Source organism: Oreochromis niloticus, linkage group LG15 (genome assembly GCF_001858045.2).
Source record: "Oreochromis niloticus isolate F11D_XX linkage group LG15, O_niloticus_UMD_NMBU, whole genome shotgun sequence".
Lineage (NCBI taxonomy): Eukaryota > Metazoa > Chordata > Actinopteri > Cichliformes > Cichlidae > Oreochromis > Oreochromis niloticus.
In genome coordinates, this window is record NC_031980.2 from 9,477,124 (window position 1) to 9,499,057 (window position 21,934).

At 39.2% G+C, this 21,934-nt stretch overlaps 1 protein-coding gene across 1 annotated transcript; it reads left to right on the plus strand.

Moving 5' to 3' along the window:
• The first annotated feature begins 61 nt into the window (after positions 1–61).
• LOC100711396 (potassium voltage-gated channel subfamily H member 5) lies at positions 62–21,066 on the plus strand. Its single transcript, XM_003449922.5, has 12 exons — positions 62–1,670; positions 3,048–3,171; positions 3,443–3,549; positions 3,676–3,804; positions 5,999–6,114; positions 6,214–6,606; positions 6,725–6,814; positions 8,863–9,292; positions 13,532–13,731; positions 15,599–15,851; positions 16,054–16,250; positions 18,914–21,066. Exons 1-12 carry the CDS (start codon positions 1,598–1,600, stop codon positions 19,970–19,972), a joined length of 3,171 nt encoding a protein of 1,056 aa, XP_003449970.1. The 5' UTR covers positions 62–1,597; the 3' UTR covers positions 19,973–21,066.
• Positions 21,067–21,934: the final 868 nt, after the last annotated feature.

Genomic DNA, 21,934 nt, shown 5'->3' on the forward strand with positions numbered 1-21,934 from the left:
ATAATCCAGATGACCAGTGATGTGAGGCATCCTGCCTGATGATGACTGATTAAAGAGATACATTAAGACACTTCTTCTGTAGTTTGGTTAAGTTAGATCACACTACTACATGTTGTTTATTGTGTTATTTGTATAGCACTAGCTTATATCAAATATTTATTGACACACACCTGTCAGAGATTCGTTGTAGGTATGAATAGATTTAAATAGCTTAAGAAACTGAGACACAAAAGAGCACATTCATTTATTGAAAGGCAAAAAAGAGTTCTAATGAGCTCTAAAATAATTTTTTGGTATGACCACATTTATTCATCAACACAGCCTGAACTCTTGCAAGTTTTCTTGTAAGTTTTAAGTTGTCTTCAGGAATAGTTCTCCAGGCTTCTTGAAGGGCTATTAAAGCTCTTCTTTGGATGTTGACTGCCTTTTGTTTTGTTGTCTGTCAAGATGATCCCACACTGCTTTAGTAAGTTGAGGTTGAGGCTTTGGGAAGGCTAATCCATGACTGATGGTGATCCATTAAATGTTTTTTCTCTCCAGCTTTTCTCATTATTGCACTGTCAGTGTTTTGGGGTTCATTGTCATGTTGAAAAAGGCTCTTGCCAGTCAGGTGCTATCCACATACTATTGGGCTGTGGATCATAATATGAAATTATTTTTCTGCAATCATAATTCCATTAATTTTGATAAAATCTCCAACACTGCTGGATGAAATGCTGCTCCCACTCATGACAAAGCTGTCACCGTGTTTTACAGATGACTGTAGACGCTCACTGTTGTGTCTCTGTCCTAACTTTTATACATACTGTCAATGATTTGAGCCAATAATTTCAAATTTGGATTAATCACTATTTTATTTGAAAGCCTGGAGAATTATTGCTTTTGACTAAAAATAACACAAAAAAGCCTGGTTCCTTGGAAGCAAAATGTAAAGAAATGAAGACTTTTGCACATTACTGTATCGATATAACTGTATTTCCTCCAGCTTCCTAATAAGCCCATGAAAGGATGACCTGTTTGAATTATACTTGTACAAATTCCTGATATCAGATGTTTCATCATCATGCACGTTTTCTGAGTATTAAAAGGAAAAAAGATAAAAACCCCACATTTTAACACGTATTTAAATACAAATACGCATCCAACCCCAGCATTTAAATTAATGCGGAAAGAAATCAGACATTTCAGGCCAGCTCGTGCGTCTGGACGGTGTTATATATAAAGTGGAAAGCTGAGACAATAATACCAGCAATACCCAAGAAAAAGACCTTAAAAATAAAAGTTTATTTTTATCAAGAACTAACAGTTAGTCCAGATTTGGGCCAGTGAAGATTATTGTGGCTACAGTGTAAGCATCGGTGGATATTAATTACAATTGACTCTGTGCCACCCAACCAGCTGGCCACAAATCTGGACCAACTCCATATGATTACAAAGAGGCTTTTATTTTTGAAGCCTCAGTCCGGATACACAGAGCTCCACCGTGGGATCTTGACTCCGGTGGACCAGGCTCCCGCCGGGCAGACAGCAGAGAAGGGTCAGTTAGTACCAGCACGACCACCGAGCAGCACTGAGTCTCTGACCTGAAACCTCCATAATGCATGGGGGCAAGAGAGGGTTAGTGGCTCCGCAGAACACTTTCCTGGAGAATATAGTCCGGCGGTCCAGCGGTGAGTTTGACTCTGCAATGGAAACAGAAATAAGTGATGCTTTCGATTTTATTTCTCAGCCAGGGAACCACATAGCACTGGGATGCTGAAGTATACCGACGTGTGTTATTTTTGTGCCATTTGCTGGGAAGCAGAATCAGCAAACGCTGATTTGTTTTTCTTTTAAGTAGAATTTTTTTTACCTGAAAGTTGACTGACACATTTCTTCTGATATAGAAAACAAAAAACAGCCACATTATCCAAATTATGTGGATAAATAATGAAAAATCTAAATTATAGTTTACTCCTATGGGAGGCTTTTTAAATTAGCTCTAGAAAAAAATTAGGAAAACACTAATTAATTGTCGTACTTATCAAGTAAGAGTAAAGATTATTCTTTATGTGATGAGTGCAATTTTACACCACCATATATTATGATTATCACAATATGAGGATTTTAAAGCATTTGTTTGAGCATTTGTGAGGTTGTTCCTTATTTATGCGCATTGTTGCAGAAGCTAAAGTTCATAAACGAATGAAATCTAGGCCATCTGCAGCTCCAGATTTGATGCATGGTGTTTGTCCAGTGGTATTTAGGAGTAAAGTTCTGCTAATGTGAGAACATATAGTCTCATTTTTACAAGAACTGGATTTGCAGCCAATCCTAAAGGTCTTAATGTTCTTTTCAGGGATGTATAATTTGATTTATGGCACTTTATCTTGTAGCTACAAATACCGCAGAGTAGAGTGCAGTTTTGCTGTATACCTTTTTTATGTTCCAGAAAGGAAATGCATGTCAGCAAAACAGCCAGTAACTATACTGCTGGTCTAAACATTTAAAGTACTATGTGCACAGGAGGCAACCGGACATTATTCTCATGAGACCGAGAGGCTTTTCTTACAAACGCAGATAGAGGGGTGCAACATTGATTCAGTGTCTGTAAACTTTACTCTTCACCTCAGTAATGTGGTGGTTATCTGAAATTCAGTCCCTGTTGTCTGACAGTCTGGCCACAAAAGCCCGCAGAGTGAACAACATGTACAGTAAGTTCAAGTGTGCAATTTAATTTGGAAGAACTTCAGTCACCCTTTTGTCTGAAGACTGCAGACTGCTCTGAAACTGCAATAAAGTGGAAGAAGTTTTCAGCTCTTCATCAATATTTGATTCGCATTATGAGTGGAACCTAAACAGCTTTTCTTTTCTCCGTCTCATCTGGTAGCCAAATGTGGATGACTTTTGCATCTTGTTTCCATTATATGCGATAGTAAATATAAACTTGCATTATGGTGATTTAATAATGTATGGCGATTTGATAAATAATAAAAGGCATGTGTTTTATTATGTATGTTTTCTTTATCTGTAATTTGGTCTGTAAAATTTCCTGTATTTTGTCTCAGAAACAAGCTTCCTGTTGGGAAATGCACAGATCCTGGAGTGGCCAGTCGTTTACAGCAATGATGGATTCTGCAAGCTGTCTGGATACCACAGAGCAGAGGTGATGCACAAGAGCAGCACATGCAAGTAAGATGCTCTTCAAGCACCCTGTACCTTTCTTTCTGATGCTTGACTGGAAGCTTAAATCCACAATTTTAGTGTGTTTTTTTCTTGTTTTTTTTAATATATTGAATCTCCACTTTTTATTTATCAAAAGGTGAACTAATCTAAATACCTGAAAGTAGTCAAACCTGAAGTATACAAATATATGTATATATATAAACCTTACATTATGGAAACTCATAATCTGTTATTTATGTTTCATTATATTTTCTTCCCTCTCTGACTTATTTTACAGTTTCATGTATGGTGATCTGACTGATAAAAATACGATAGAAAAAATCAAACAAACATTTGACAGCTATGAGTCTAATTTCTATGAGGTGCTCCTGTATACAAAGAATAGTAAGTACTGTAAATTAGAATCGCAAGATTTTAACAAAAAATAAAAATAAAATGAATAAATGAATAAAATTTTTAAAAAAGTGATACCTGGTCATTTACTTTTTGTTTTTTGATTGCTTCCCACAGAAACACCAATATGGCTTTACATGCAGATAGCCCCAATCAGAAATGAAAATGACAAGGTGGTGCTTTTCCTCTGCACCTTCAGAGACATCACCCTGTTCAAACAGCCAATTGACGATGAGTCCACAAGAGGTAAGAGACTTTATGTTACTGCACCAATAATTTCCACCTGATAGTATTCTGTATTTCATTGTATTTCTGGCATTTTCACATTGAAAGGTTTGGAGTTATCACTAAAGGTCCAGCCATTACAATTAAAGACAAAGGAGTGTTATAGATTTTGATTGCACATGAGTGGCTTTGACTTACAAGACATTAGTTTCCTGGTGTGTAACATACAACTGTCCAGGTGTTGTGTGTCCGGGTCAGTGGTCTCTGTGAGTCTATGCAGTGCCATATCCCTGGGGATTAATGGTGCCACAGAGACTTTTTGCATACATCAAGCAGATTTAAATGACTGTGAGGGCACAAGAAGAAGGTAGCTGTATGAATAATCCTGTTTCACAGAGGTAAAAAAAGGGTGTGGCAGGTTTCTGAAGATTGAATTTATATACTATTATTATTCATATATTGATAATTAAATATTTTTCAAGTCAGGATTTATTTATATCATGAATCTGCAGTGGTGCAATATGCATTTAAGGAGTGGACCCAAATGCAGTTGCTGGAGACTGACGTTATAACCGTTTATTAGGATTGTTATTAAAAAAAAAACAGAATTCAAAGTCCATTACTAAAGTCACCAAAAATCTAAAGAAGGGAGCCAGTAGAAATAATAATTAAAAAAACTAACAGGGAGCATTCAAGGGAAATAACAAAGGCAGGACTATTTATACACGTCAGGGTAATCAAAGAAAGTAGAAACAAAAGGGTAACCAGGCACAGCTGAATCAATTCAAGACAACAAGACAAGAGGACAAAAGTAAATCTAGTAACAAGACTTAGGAGACAGATAACTGCCAAACTAAAACAGGAAGTGAGAAGCTATAACTAAACAGGGACACATAGACACAAGAAAGTAGATAAGATAAGATAAGATAAGATAACCTTTATTAGTCCCACACGTGGGAAATTTGTTTTGTCACAGCAGGAAGTGGACAGTGCAAAAGTTATGAAGCAAAAATTAGAATAAAATAAAATAAGATTAAATACAGTACACAACTGTACAGAATAGAATAAAATAAAATACTATATACAGTAGAATAAAATAGAATGAAATATACAATAAGATAAAAATAGAATACAAATGCTATATACAACTGAGTAAAAACACAACGATGCCAGAAAAGGAGGCACAAATAAAACAAATAGACCATAATATACAGAAACTGTAACAAAGAACTAAAAGACTAAAAATAAGAAACTAAGGAAGTACATGAAAATTCAAAACATAGAGAGAATGTGAAAAGAGACAGATCATAACAATTGCAAAAATGCAGGAAAAAATGTAAAAAAACCAAAAAACAACAACAACATTTTTTGTAGTAAGATAATCCCCAACATCTCTGAGACATAATTGATCAGACATGATGTCACAGCACTAAATGGTGCATTCTGTCAATACCAACATAATGGTGATACTAATCAACAGGTATGAGAGTCTAAACCTGTTGATTTCCATTCACTGGCTAACAAAACACTGTGGAAAAATTACAAAAAGAAAATGAGACCGCCCCTCATGCAACTGACTTCAAATTTGGCGCCACACTTGTTTGTGTATGTATCAGGATACCTTCAAAGTTTGACTCTTTGTCAAAAAGGATGAAAAAGAGACAAGCACATAGAGATTCTTTGATTTAGTAGGTGCAAGTACACGGGACTTGTTTATTATAAATCTTGTAGAAATAATGTCAATTGAAATTGGGATCACTTTTATTTTTCCTTCAGTTTCTGTCACTTGTCTTTTCCTTCTGTGCTTCCTCTGGGAGTGGGACAGGTTTTCTTTTGCTGGGTAAAGTTTCCAAGTGTTAAAGTGTTGTGAACATTCCTAATTTCATATAGCAGGAAACAAATGCTCTCTCCTCTTCCTGTTTTGGCTGAGCAGTCGTGCTTGTGGCAGGTAGCAGACAGCAGTGCACAATTAAAGCAAGGCTAGTAGGCAACCAGTCTAAACGCAGATAGTGTTATTATCCAACTGCAAAAATTCAGTTCAAGTCAAAAGATATCTATTGCCCATTTAACAAAGAAAATTAACATAATACTCCCATAAACTTCAGTAAAATGTAAACATGTTAATATTAATTGCTCTTAAATGTTTCTTAATTCTTAAATAATGTCGGATGCCATGTTGTTTTCCTGTGCATTCTGTGTTGCTGTCTGTGGATAGGGTGGACAAAGTTTGCCAGGCTCACACGAGCACTGGCCAACAATCGAAACCTGGTGCAGCAGTTAACACCACTCAATAAGTCGGAGGTCAGCCACAAGCCCTCCAGACTGGCTGAGGTGAGCAAGACCCAGAATTTTCTTTCTAGAATCTGAATCTTTTAAATATGGCTTAGAGGTTCTTGTATCATGACGGCAAATGTTTCCTCTCAATGAAAGGCTCTCCAGCTGGGATCAGACATTCTCCCTCAGTACAAGCAGGAAGCCCCCAAGACCCCTCCACACATCATCCTCCACTACTGCACTTTCAAGACCACTTGGGACTGGATCATCCTCATCCTCACCTTCTACACTGCCATCATGGTACCCTATAATGTTTCCTTCAGGACCAAGCAGAACAACTTGGCCTGGCTGGTTGTGGACAGTGTTGTCGATGTCATCTTTTTGATTGACATTGTGCTCAACTTCCACACCACCTTTGTGGGTCCAGCTGGAGAGGTGATTTCAGATGCCAAGCTCATAAGAATGAATTACCTAAAGACGTGGTTTGTCATCGACCTGCTGTCCTGCCTGCCCTATGATATCATCAACGCCTTTGAAAACGGTGATGATGTGAGTAAACTTTAATAAAGATAATTCTTTTAATGCAGGATTAATTGCTCAGACAATGGTATGTCTTTCCACGTAGACATTAAAATGTTTCTGTTTTACTGTTCTTTTTTTAATGCAGGATATCCTCACACATGCCTCTTCCACGGGTCATCTTCGTGAGTCACATTTCCACAGAAATAGCACACGGACTGAAGACTCCGTTCTACCAGTAAGTAAATTTCTGTATTTCTTTAAATATGCTCTGATAAATATGGTTTGTACCATGCCTCTTGCTCTATGACAGTTTGGATAGGCTCCAGCCCCCCCGCCCCGCGACCTTGAATTGGATAAGCGGAAGAAATTGGATGGATGAATGGATGGAAATCAGGTCATATTATTGATCTCTTATGGTGACAAAACCACACTGAATAATCACATTGCAGAGTCTTTGGGCTCTTTGTTTTGAGTTTTTCACCCAGAACATTAGTATTGTTGACAATGATATCTACAAAATTCAGTGTTTACCGTGACCTAACAGCAAGAAGGTCCTGGGTTTGAATCCAGGAGGAGGCTGGGGCTTCCTCCCACTATCCAAAGACATGCATGGGTTAGGTTTATTGATGATTCTAAAATGGTCTTAGGTGTAAAAGCGAGTGACCAACCACACACAACCAGTAAGGGAATACTAATTTTTCCCTTCACCAACAGTGGTTCCCATATGGTTGTTGATCAGTATCTACGCTTGTGTTACTGTGGCATTTTTCACTTGATCCCACATCATCACCATGACTGTCACATGTTCAAAATGGTGGACAAGTTAACGTCACGTGGTTATTGGTCACCTAACTGCAAAACCTGCATATGGCCCTTATTTTTTATACCTACCCCTTACTCATCACATTAAAGTTTTTAAAAAACAAGGTGGTGTCAGCTAAAATGGTAAACTCAAGGCTTCAAAACATCAGTCCACTAACCGGTAGGTGATATCACGATGACTTCATTCATTCATCTTATATACATGATCTGCATTTACATTAGGAGCGAGCCAAAATAAGACAATTTTCTTAAATGCTAATTTAAATAACTGTATGTAATTATAACTGTATTCAACTGTATGTAAATATTTTATTTTACAATATCAGTGTTGTAATAATATGTAAAAGCGGCCAAAAAAAATCATGTAGGGCAGGTTTAGAAAACTTTGACTCCCGAGAACAAAACCAAGCTGTAACAGGAGTTTTCAAATTTTAACAATTTTAAAAATATTCCCTCTTTAAGGAGATATACATGGTCTTTTTTGTACATGGACAAATGTAACATCTCCATGTACAACAAAATGTAACAACTCCAGTCACACTCCGTTCATTCAACTCAAAAATGTTAAATTCCACTGGCATCCCACAGGGATCTGTCCTGGAGCCTCTTTTATTCTCTATTTATTTATCATATTTCTACTTCCTCTTGGTCATGTCTTCCATAGATTTAATATCAGTTTCCAATGTTATGCTGATGACACCCAGCTCCGCCTGTTCACCAAATGTCCCACCACTTTTCATACCACCACTTTAGAGATGTGTTTACCTCCAGGGAATCAAATCCTGGTTTTCCTGTAAACTTTGTCAAATCGAAAAGTGATAAAACCAAGGTTCTCCTCACTGACACCAATCCACTTTGTGTAAATGTAAGTGTTTCCCTCCCTATTGACAACTCTTCTGAGGTCTTTTCTCTTCCTGGTGCTCGGATCATTACCAGAACTCCCTCTGTTAGTCACATTATAAAGGTCCGTCAGCAGCTTCTTTGCCTTCCGGTTAAATATCATATTGATATCAACATTCGACTCGTCACTTTTGAAGCCTGCAGTACCGCTCTAAACATCTGCACATCAACACACCCATTCGCACTCTTCTTCCTTCCATCTCACTGTCCCTTCCCCTAAACTAAATACAATGTGAGCTTTCAGATGCTCTGCCCCTAAACTCTGCAGTTCCCTCTCAAAGCGCACCTCTTTAAATTGCCATACTCTCTCTGATTGTCTTCCACCAGTCACATGAACCCTCTGTTCTTAATGATTTTACACATTCTAAACTTGTTTTATTGACTTGACAGATATTTTCTTCTCTTAAGGTGATATCATTTTAATCATGAAATGAAAACCGGTGTAAAATTTTAACATAAGATAAGATATCTAATGCAGCTTTCATCTGATGTACAATGTTTTGCCACTGTCTTAAGCAGTTCCAAAAAGTAGCTTAGATATATCACTTTCTTTCTCTGTAGGGTCTCAGCAGCCTCTTCAGTTCCCTTAAAGTCATCCGCCTACTCCGTCTGGGCCGCGTAGCCCGAAAACTGGACCACTACCTGGAGTATGGAGCTGCGGTCCTGGTCCTGCTGGTGTGTGTCTTCGGCCTGGTGGCTCACTGGCTTGCCTGCATTTGGTACAGCATTGGGGACCACGAGGTCATCGATGAGACCACCAACACCATTAAGACAGACAGCTGGCTCTACCAGTTGGCACTGAGTATTGGAACTCCTTACCGCTACAACACTAGCGGTAATGGCCGATGGGAAGGAGGTCCTAACAAAGACACGCTGTACATTTCTTCTCTCTACTTCACCATGACTAGCCTGACCACCATTGGATTTGGTAACATTGCTCCAACAACAGATGGCGAGAAGATTTTCTCCGTGGCTATGATGATGGTGGGCTGTGAGTACTCAGTCACCACACACTGTATTTCCAACATGCATCACATTTAACAGTTTCTCCAAAGGTTTCACAAAACCTTTGAAAATGGCACAGGAAACATTTAACTAGCAGCCAAAATGTGATAAAGTGATACAGCCATATAATGGAACAATCCATGAGTTTTAAACTGCACTTGGAGCTGGGAAAGGATGTTTTAACCATATTCAGTAGCATCACTTGTGGGTGAAGTTAACCAGAACAACAGCTCTGTAACAACAAAAACAGCCCTGTCTCCCCATCACTCCACACTAAACAAAGCATACATACTTTGATGTCATTCGTGCATTCATCCATTCATAATATGCTAGTTGAACCTTGCAGGAGATGAAACAGTCTGGTTCCACTTACTTGCACGGTAGTCAAGATAACGTGCTCCCCACAGTCCTGCTGGCTATCTACCAGCTGCCAGTAAAGCAACATATGGTATGTATGTTCTAAAACATGAGGAGGATCTCTGCAGGATATTAAGTCCCAGCACTCTATGATCAATACATGGCTGCTTTTACACATAGTTAACATAGTATACAGCATTATAATGTATTTAGAGATGACTTTGCTTAGACACTAATATATTTATGTACCCACTATTGAAAAATTTCATGGCAGAGTTGACTTTGCTGTCTCTTTTTAACATTTTCAACAAAGTGAAAGTGAAACATTGCAAATCAGTTGAATTTCTTGTTTTCACAAAATATTTTTGAACCATTTACCTTTATTTATTGCAACTTCCTTTATTATGTTGCATGATAACCTTTTAATGTGTCCTCATTGGACACTATTAAGGAATACCTTGCTAGGACTGAGTTGGGCCCCTGTTTTCCTTCAGAACTGCTTTAATTTTTCAAGGAATAGATTCAACAAAGCGCTGGAAACATTCCTCTGAGATTTTGGTCCATACTGACGTGATAGCATCATACAGTTGCTGCAGATTTGACAGTTGAACGTCCCATTACACCACATAACAAAGGTGCTCTAGTGGATTGAGATATGGTGACTGAGAGTACAGTGAACCTATTGTCATGTTCAAGAAATCAGTTTGAGATGATTTGAGCTTTGTGACAGGATGTGTTATCCTACTGGAAGCAGCCATCAGAAGATGGGTGCACTGTGTTCCTAAAGGGATGGACATGGTCAGCAACAATACTCATGTAGACTGAGCGGCTCAAAGTGTGCCCAGAAAATTTTCATTTTCACCCAGAGAACTGTCAGTCATTGGATATTTTCTCTTTTTCAGACCATTCTCTGTAAACTCTAGAGATGTTTGAACGGGAAAATCCCACTATATCTGCAGTTTCTGGAAAACTCAGACCAGCTCGTCTGGCACCAATAACTACACCACGTTCACTTAAATCGCCTCTCTTCCCCATCCTGATGCTCGGTTTGAACTTCAGCACGTCAAATTGACCATGACTACATGCCTAAATGCGCTGAGCTGCTGTCATGTGATTGGCTGGTGTGTGTATCAGCGTCACAGAAACATCAACAAGACGTCCATTTAAAACATATTAAAAAAACATTTTCAGTAGAAAATCTCTTCCTAAAGGCCTGGAAGCATGCTCTGAATCAGGGATGTCAATAGGTTGTCTATCTGTACCTGCCACCCTAATTGACCAAACTGACAGTTAATTATTATTTAAAATCACATTTCGATAATGACAGAATTCAATATTAAGAAAGTGAAGTAAGTATTTATTCCTTATAGAGCTAAATGATCCACAGACAACATTTTCCTCTCTTCATTCTGGTCATGGTTTCACGTTTAGCTGCAGCTTCGGTGCTTGAACCACTCTGAGTTTTGGCTTTGTCAATAATCAAAAGTGACATGTTCAGCGCCCATCACAGCCTGCTCTGTGAATGTCTGTCTGAGGGCTGGTCATCACATCAGAAAAGTATTGCATGTTAATTCAGTCAGTCGTTTTTTCAATGCAGGGAGTAAATATCATTCCATTCTTCTGTATTTCTCATGGTCAGCAGAAACTTCATGAAGAAAGTCAAAGTTAAAGACTTAATTTATTCCCGAATTACCTTTAAAATTTTCAGCAAATACAGATATTTTTTTCTTTACATTCTCTGTGTTGCGTGACTTTCAGTATTTAATGGGACACGACTGTCAAATTGATGAGGATGAAGCTTATAGAGAGTCTTGTGTAACATGAACTTAGAAACGATGCATTATGTTATATAAGTCTACGTATAAGTCACGCCATATTCCTTAGCTAACTTCAAAACTATCTAGAACTTAGTACTGTAACTACATTAATGGCTCCTAAGTTATATCTTTGGTGTCTTAGTAATCTTTTGTGGTTCCAATTCACCAAAATAGAAAGGCTTATTTTTACTCCAGCCTGTTTGCAGCTTTCATCACACACTGCACACAGAGTAATAGCTTCACCTTTAATCTCAGTGCCTCTGCAGTACCTTGGTCATCACTCACCTTTGTGCACTAACCTTTGACCCATCCCTCTAAAACAGCATGTATAGTGATGCAATAAAACCAGTGAGAACACAGAAAGTGACAGCCACGCTTCAAGCTTCGTACAGTCAAAAGTAAACACCCATTATTCTGATGGCGCCTGGATCACGATGATCATTCAGTCACACTGCCGTGTCGGCTTCAATTATGGGGCATAAATCTCCTGCTATAGATACGGTAATTATTTGAGTGGAGAAGGAATCGAAGAGAGGGCCAGTTTGCCTGCAGGCTCGGGTGTAGTAAGTGGACAATGAGCCATCACGTTAGATATGTATCCTAACCTCTGTGATCCTGCTGTGGTGACCGGAGATGAAGCTTTCCCGTTGAGTGGATAAAACCTCACAATAAGAGATGCTGAGTGACTCTTTGAGGTCACTGCAGCACGGCACTCCTACCCAGGAACTGTGGATTAGAAATTATATCATAAAGAGTTAGCCCATCCCTCATTGTGTATATCAGGCTATGTATGCATGAAAACTGCACTGTCAGCGGTGCTGTTCTGTGTATATTTACTTTTCAGTAAATTACAAAACAAAACAAACAAAATTATTAAAAATAAATAAATAAAATTCACTAAAGAGTTTATCCAAAATGTAAAATACAAATAGTACTATATTATTGTAGAACCAATACATAATGATTATATGCTTGTAGTGCTTTTACAGCATCATGTCAGATGGACATCCACATTGTTTTTAAGGTTTTCGTTTTTCTATCACTGTAAAATCTTTGAAATCTTAAAATTACTTTCATTTGTGCACCATCGATTATGTAATTACAGCATCATTGATCAAGTGTTAGTCATGTATAAATCAGGGGATTGTAATAAAGAGTGGCAAGCAAAGGTTTGAGCAATCATAATCAAATGGCATAATTTGGTGATTATCAAAAGAAAAAGAAAAAAGAAGAGTCTTTAATGATGCTGTACGCTTACTCCAGCCTTCATATGACTGCAGATGAGCTCTAACAAGATTTCCCTCAGAGTGGCCTGGAGGAGCAACTGTTCTGCATGAACAGGGTCTACAGGTTAACTCCTCATCAGGTGGAAACCTTACCTTTGACCTTATGACAAGTCACAAAAGTCCCCAAAGGTCTAGAAAGGCAAGTAGATGAGCTGGTTTGTCCCTAGAATGTCATTTGGAGGGAAAAAGTCTTCACGTGGTTGTGTGGAAGCCGGTAGCGTGGAAAACACTTAAACAGTTAAAGGACAGTTAAATATCAGCATGTTCCGTTTTTTTCCCGTCATAAACTAGTAACCTCTCCAAGGTGTACCTGAAATTTTGCTCTATAACAGCTGGGACACTAACCCTTAATTGGACAAGTGGAAAAAATTAAGGGAATAAAGTTTTGGATTAGATCTTAATTAATTATTTAATCTTTAATCCAAATATAATTTTTATACTCCATTAATCACACATATATTCCACTTAAGCGTTTTGTCATAGGCAGTTTCCTCAACAATATTTAACTCTAAATTTGAGGTATGAAAGTTGGATACTGTGATCCCATAAATATGATTATTTGTTATCTAAAAGTGTTTATCTCTCGCAGGAGAGATTCTCTCGGCTAGCTTGAGAATGACTTGTTCCCCCAGATGAGCTGGAAGAGGTAGTCATGTTCAGAGAAGTCCCGGATAAGCGGAAGAAGACGGATGAATGAAAACGTTTCATGTCAAATTAGATTTGAATAAATAAGATGAACTCTTGCTCTTCCGTCTTTTCTTTTAGCGCTGCTATATGCCACAATCTTTGGAAACGTCACCACCATCTTTCAGCAGATGTACACCAACACAAATCGCTACCACGAGATGCTCAACAATGTGCGTGACTTCCTTAAGCTTTACCAGGTTCCCAAAGGTCTGAGCGAGAGGGTCATGGACTTCATCGTCTCCACCTGGGCCATGTCGAAGGGCATTGACACAGACAAGGTACAAATCTGTGCAAAAAGTTTCAGGTATTAAAAAATGTGGGGGTGCTTTCAAAAAACAATGTCATAATATGTTTTTATTTATCAAACTGATGTGCAATTACTTGTCAGATACCAATGCAGTTTTCCAGCATACTTGTCAGATTATTCGAAGCATGTTGGAGATCTTAGCATAGTCCCATGAAGTTAGGCTCCTCAGCTATTTCTGTTTGTCCCTTTAATGCCAGACTGACACTACAATGTGGAGATCTCAGCTCTGTGAAGCCCTAATCATCTGCTGCAGGACACCTTGTTGCATTTTGCATGAAATAATTCTTAATATCACTGGCTGTATGTTTGGGGTCATTGTCATTTTGGAACCAGTTAGATGGCTCCTTGCTGAAACTGTAAGATGGACATTAATCGTAAGATCTTAAAAACCTAGCATCTCTGTTATTGTAGGGTTATCAAACCATTCTGATTATATAGAGGTTTGTAAGGTAAAGAAATAAGTCAGTCAGTCACAGAACCTTCAAAATGTAAGACATTACATGCCTCAAAGGTCAAACAGACGTACATTCATTGCATATTTGGCTATGTTGTAAGCCAGAGTGGTAGCAAATTGTTACTTTAGTTTTTAGATTGTTAATTGCCTCCATAATAATCACTAGTTCTTTTTAAAAAGTAAGGTTTTTAAAGTGTTTACAGTGTTATATGAGCTGGTCAGTATCATGGCTATAATTGGCTTGGTGGGGTAAACTCGTTGTATGGTAGCAAAATCTGCCCACCACCACCATTTGTTGTGACCTTTAAATTTATATTATATCAATGCCAGCATCACATTATTGTGACATCCCTACGTGGGACTACTTCTTGGTGACTTTCTAGACTGTTGTGAGCCGAGTTCAGTGCAAAGTATTTCTGGTTTTTGAAGTGCTCTGGTTTTGTTACAGTCTGACAACTTAATGCTAGCTGGTTGCAACTGATTCCACTCTTTATGACAAGCTAAACTAACTGGTTCTGACTTCATAGTTGTCATACCACCATAAGAGAAAACAAGTTGGCCTGCTCCATTAAAAATGACTCTTCTCTGCTGGAATTTCAGCTCTCCTAATGCCACTAAACCTGCAACCACCCCAGTGTGGTATGTTCACGGGGGGGGGGTGTCTTTTCTGTTTTCAGTTTTTATGAGTTTCTTAAATAATTTTCCTTGCCTTTGCCAGTTTCAGTTAGTGTTCAGTTGCAGTGTGTAGGTGTGTGTTTAACCCCTGTATTTGTTAGTTATTTCTTGTTGCTTACACTACTCATTTGGTTACACTGTCTTGCATTTAGTTTTATTTCCGTTGCGTCATTGCCCTTATTGATTTCACCTGTGGCTTGTTACCCTCCCATGTCCATTTCCCTGATTACCCCTTTGTGTATATATAGTGCTGTCTTCCCCTCAGTTCTTGTTTTAGCATCTGCGTATCTGTCCCATGTGCTTTCTCTCATGTGCCTATAGACATAGTTTGGTTTTACATTTTGGAATTTATCTTTTCGATTTCTTGTTTTCATTTATGGGCTTTTGCAACAACCTAATCAAAGTGCATGCCCTTGGTTAAATCTTGCCTGCCTCCCATATCTGCCTTTTAGGTCCTGAACTTCTACACTCCATGCAGTCAGTAACAACATTACCATTGTTTTTCTCATGAAGTAAATCAGATCACATGGTCCAACATCTGGAGTTTAAAGATTATTTAAAGAAGCAGCTTTCATGTCTCTGCAGTTCTATTTTTAAAACGTTTAGTAATACATCTGCTAAATGAGCAGCGGAAATGTGCTACATATTTAATGTCCTCCAGTGATGATGCATTAAGTGTTTGCTGGACAAATCTCACCATCTCTTTCAGGTTCTCTCCATCTGTCCTAAAGACATGCGTGCAGACATCTGCGTCCACCTCAACAGACAGGTGTTCAATGACCATCCAGCTTTTCGCCTGGCAAGTGACGGCTGTTTGCGCTCTCTCGCCGTGGAGTTTCAGACCACACACTGCGCACCTGGAGACCTCATCTTCCACATCGGGGAGAGCGTTGATACGCTCTGTTTTGTAGTCTCGGGTTCACTCGAAGTCATCCAAGATGACGAGGTCATCGCAATACTAGGTAATCCGGGGCAATATTGTGAAATAGACCAAGCCAAGTTTTACCTGCTGCTCTCAGTTGAAGTTAGAGCAAAGTTTGTTTCAGTGCAGAGTTTTCTGAAGTCCTTTTTATGCTTTACAACCTATATGTGTTCGACTTTATCCAATTTTATTTATATTTATCTGAGCCAACAGATGTTTATATGATATCTGGCCCTGTTCAGGTAAAGGTGACGTGTTTGGAGATGCATTCTGGAAAGAGACCACGTTGGCTCGAGCCTGTGCGAATGTGCGCGCTCTGACGTACTGCGATCTGCACGTCATCCGGAGAGAGGCTCTGATGCGGGTGCTGGAGTTTTACACCGCATTCGCCAACTCTTTCTCCCGCAACCTCATCCTCACCTGTAACCTGCGAAAACGGGTAAAACTTTCACTGTTCTGTCTTTTAGTAAAGGGTGTTAGTGTCAGCTTAAAGCAAGGGATTGCTGATTGCGTTTTGTTGTCATAGGCAAAAGGGATAACAGGGTGCACAGCTCCCACCCAGCTGGACTTCAACATTGTACATTACACTACTAAAATTACCAAGGTGTAATGGACTGCAAGTGAATCACTCTTTACAATCCACAACAAATGCAATGCAACCAAACCTGCTTCTTTACAACATAAACTCTCCATCTACAAACTCCTACATAATCAAGAGCTGAGCAACCAAACCTGGTACACAGGAACATCTCTAACCATAACTTTTCACCAACTGACAGTATGAATAAAAAAACCTTTTTCTTATTTTGTTTGGATTGCAAAGCATTTTGCAACAACATCTTGCCGCACCTATGCTAAACACACGTCTATGTGTGTATCAAGTATGTAAATGATCGATAAATTTAAAATAAAAGGACAAATAGAGAAAGAAAAGGTGTGCCAGCAGTAAATCACAGACAAAAATTAGAATCAAATCCCTTCTTTGCAGATGAGACTTCATTCATACAACATGTGCTGTGGCCTTGAGCTGGGCAGCATGGAATACCTGAGTGCGATGCAGAGTTGTATACAGTTTTCCATAAAGTGTGTAATGGTAAATGGATTGTGTATATATATATATATATATATATATATATATACACACATATCACATTGTCTTTGTATCGACCGCTCAGAAAGCCTTTTTATCAAATTACAAACTGAGAGTGAACAGCTCAAATGTGAAGAGGATAAATGTAAATAAATCTGCACATGCACACTGTCTCCATCCAGGTTTCCCCTATCTGTAAAAAGGACAGTGACAAAAAATTAGTGCAAAGCTATTCCGAACAATTAGCCGGTCCAAACTAAGGCTCTAATATTTCATAAAGGTTCTCCTGGCTACACATATTGATTCCACTACAGCACTGAGATGCGTTGCTTTCCAGCCACAAGAGTAGGTTTCTTATACATTCTGCTGTAATACTATCTTTTAAGTTCTTAATGGATGTTCATATCGCGTCAAGTCATGCCAGTGCACGTAGTCTGTGTTCTTTGTTCAGGACTGGGATGTATGAAATACTTCTGATGATGTAGGTTTAAAAAAGTTGTTCTCAAACAAAAAACAAACAAAAATTTGAAGGAATTAAACAGACTCATGAGTCAAATCACAGCTGCATGTTAAGAGATTCATGGCAGGTATTTGAACTTTGCAAAAGTCTCAAGCCCTCTTCATTTCTTTATATTTTGTTAGGAAAATCGGAAATAGGTGCAGTGGTTTATTGAAGCCTGTGCAAACATACATGGACAGTATACAGTATATGAGGCAAAAACAGAGTGTGTACAATTCTAATGAGCTTTAAAATCAGTATTTGGTGTGACCACCTTTATTCTTCAACACGGCCTCTCTTAGACAAGCTTTCTTGTTATTTCTTAAGTAGTCTTCAGTCTCGAGGCTTCTTGAAGGAAATTCAATGCTCTTCTTTGGATTTTGGCTGCCTTTTGTTCAGTTTTCTGTCAAAATGATCCCACACCGCTTCAGTAATGTTGAAGTGCGGGCTCTGGGGAGGCCAATCCATTCTGATAGTGTTTGATTGTGTGTTTTGTCTATCCAGGTATGTTTTTACTGCATTGGCAGTGTGTTTGGGACATTTGCCACTGACTTTTAGCACAGTTCTTGTGTAATTTGGCATACCTCAGCCTGTCTTACTTCCTTAAGAATGGCTCCTTGACAAACACTCTTCCACTGAGGCCATGTCTGAGGAGGCTTCAGGTCCTTCATCTCTCAGGTCCTGTGTCAGGTCTTAACATGAATGATTCATAGGACATTGTAAAGTGGCTTAACATCCTGTTACTGGACTGGAAATGAGTAAACAAGCAGCCAAGCCTGGAGAGACACTGCTCAAGACCACTTTAAAAAATAACAATAAGACAGTCTGAATTATTTAAAGCAAAATATAAAGAAATAAGCAGTGACTTAAGACTTGTTTGCATGTTTAATAACATAGGTCCTAGGCATTTTGTAGATTACTTATGGGCAGCTGAGTAGCTGTCTTCTACATTGGTTTTCTATCTATTTCTAATCATCTAAACTAGTCAGTTTCAGATTAATCTGAAAACAATATTAAACAAGTGGATGCTAACTACTGAACTATTAATACAAGCTCACACTCAGTCGAAATGACAGAGTGGGAGCTTTGTACACAGTGGGCTTTAACCTGGGATTCATGGGGGTAAGTGTTTCACAGATTAACTTCTCAGGTACGCCAGCACTGAAAATTTCTACCAGAGTGGTATCGGAAGGCAGTGAGACGCTTGGAGTTTATTGACGTTTCTTTTCTTTGTCTTCAGAGGGAATTCAGGAAAGACTCGGAGCCTAAATTGTCCTCCATTATTGACTTGTTGCTCCATTATCGGTTTCCCTTGTGCATTGCTGCTTTCAGCTCATAAATATTTCAGCATTCAGAACAGCTGCAGGCAGCTGTCCTTGCTTTGAAGCTGCATTATACGGACATTGCACAACTTGCTTCGTTCAGGTCGAGCACTAGAGCATGCACACTGTAAGTTACAATTTACAGTGTGTCCTGTATCAGTGTCCTCATGCACGCACTCTCCCTCTTGCAGGTCATCTTCAGGAAGATTGCCGATGTGAAGAGGGAGCAGGAGCATCAGAGTGACGTGACTCTGTCCATTCCCGAAGACCACCCGGTTCGCAAGCTGTTCCAGAAGTTCAGACAGCACAGAGACGCTCAAACAGGAGAGTCCAACACTTACTTAGATCACAACTGCGTGCAGGTGGAGATGCAGCAGCACCCCCAGCATCACACTGACTCAAACTCTTACACTCAGCCCAGTCACTCAGTATCTCCTCAGCAGCGGCAGGACAACACCTCAGCAGGAGGGGGGAACAATTGCAACATGCCCGAAAAGTCAGAGCAAAGGAGCACAATGGAGGCGGTGGGGTCTGTATCAAAGCCTTGTCCAGAGAGCCGGTTTGGTCAGAGCAGTGGTGCAGGTGGAGAGGGTAACGCAGGGAGCGGCAGAGGTGTGAGAGGCTGGGCAAAGTTTAGAAACGCCACATCTGCTGAGCCAGCACGTCCTCCTGTCGGGCAGGAGAAGCAGACGCAGAAAGCAGACGAGTGGCCGAAAGGATCGCAGTCCTCAGAACAGATTGCAGCCCCCAAAAAGAACCACGAATCAGGGGGAGGTGGAGAGGGCAGCAACAGCGCAGGTGAGGAAACAAGCGCCCTGCACAAAACCGACTCCTGCGACAGTGGTATCACAAAGAGCGATCCACGCATCGACCGAGCAGGAGATTCAAGAAGCTCCTTCGAGCGAAGCCCGATGGAAAGGAGCCCCATGGAGAGAAATCCATTCGAGCACAGCCTCGGGGTTTACGCTGAGGTCTCCCTCAGACACTCATTCGTGCAGCCGCTGTCTGAACAAGCGCTACTTCAAGCGACGCTCCACGCGGCCAAGCTGGAGCTGAAAGCAGACATTCAGATACTGAGCGGGCGACTGTCGCTGCTCGAGGCTCAGGTGAGCGAGATCCTCAGGCTGCTGTCGGTAAAAAGAAGACTCTCACTGCCGCCAGCGTCCTCTCCAAAAGCAAGACGGAAAAGTCAAGACTCGGTCACCACCTCCAGGCCGGCTTCACCCAAAACAGACGACGAGGATCTTTAAATTTTGTCACTTAATAAAAAAATAAAGGATTAGATAAGCATTGTGCATGTCCTGCTGGACTACAAGTTTTAATACTTGATTGCATGCAGAAATGTTACCTTAGCACCACAAGAATCCAGGGATTTATCTTATACTGTAGCTTTTAACTTATGAGACACTTGTGTGTGAGAGGAAGCAGGGACAAGTAATGAACAAAAAGCACAAAAAGGAAATGATGCTTGATGAGGTGCTTGGCGAAACATGCAAGTCTGATGAAAATAAGATGGAGTGGTCCTTTACGTTTCTGGAAGTCAGTTTACTGTTTTGATGGGTTTTTTTGTTTTTTGGTAGAAAACCTTGAAGTTCACATTTCTATTTTGTGGACAAGCTGAAGCTCAGTGAGCATTTCCACATGCACAGTGTATTATAGATACACAGCTTTATCTTATTTAGGAGGGAAATCCAGAGTTTTTGTTGCTCATCCTCAGTGGAGCGACTACCTTCAGAGTTAATTATCAGGTAATTAAATGTGCCTTACAATTCCAAAGCCTCACTGCGAGCTGTTTTGATGAAATCTAATGTTATATATACATATACATCTATATGCATTGTCTTATTTAAAAACTCATTTCCCGTGCATGTAAAAATAAAGGACAGCAATGCAATAATGCCACTTTTACATTTTTGTTAAAGGTTTCTTTTCTTTCAGGATGCGAACACATCATCAGGTTATTGCAGCAGACTCATTGTGTATTTTTCTTCATGTAGCTTTGCATCTTGCTCAGGTATCTTTGTTCTCAGACTGAATTTGAACTATTTCTATTTATTAGCCATTTTGTAAGATAAATGGTACTGCATATCCTGTTTTAATCATTTAAATGATGGTTCACTATGCATATCTAAAGGGAAAGTGCACTAAACTCAGTTTGTTCATATTTTTTGGTGGTTTATGAAACCACTGGGGAAATTCTGTGTGAACTGTAAGGGTCCAAGCATGTGACTGTTAAGTATGTCTGTTCTATGTTACGTTCAGAGACAACCTTGCATGCATCCGAGGGAGCCTGTCAACTGTGAAATGAGTAATGAAAAGTAATGCCTGCTCACCATCTGTTGTTTAGTTTCTTCTCTTATGTAACACAAAAGTCTGCCTTTAAATTGGAAAGTGCAACACGCAAGCGGGTTTCATGTCACACATGTTTTGTTTCATCCAGGTGAGTCACAGGAGGATAACGATTACAGTGGATTTACACTTGACTTTCTCCTTTAAATATGATTTTTATTTAGCAGTTGACAAACAAAGCAGCACCTTTGCACTGACTTCTCATCTTTAAAAATCAGTGCTAATAAGGAGGGAAATAGTAGTATAGATAGATAGATAGATAGATAGATAGATAGATAGATAAAACTCAAATACTTAATTGTAGGTCCCTACATGGGGATAACAAGTCAAGGAGACACAAATTATGCTCTAAGTACTTTTAAGTACTGCGTAATTTCTTGATAATTTGGCATAAAAACAAACAGTATTTCCCAATCTTACATTGTAAGAACACTGGACTTTTCAAGGTGCAGGTCATGCTGTGGATTGACATAACCTTGCCTAACTTCCAGCTGTTTTAGAGGAAAGGAGACGCTCTTATCCTACCTACCTAAAGTATTTGTAGCTAAATATAATTACAATGTAATTTCAAATAACATACGCAGAAACTGCATTTAATTACAGGGGAATTACACCTTTATACACGGGTCATATTATAAAGTATTACAACTGCTGTGCAGAACATAGATACACATGTAAGAATTTTCGCTTTTTTAAATTTTATTTTAAAAATAAAATTCATTTATTATTTGGGGGGGAAAAGACAACTTCTCCTGGATACGATCTTTAATCAGAAACACTGAATCGGTTTCAGCCTGTTTTTAAAGGGTTATATAACATATAGAGAAACATATGTCTGCATGCCTGTGTGAATATAAAACTGT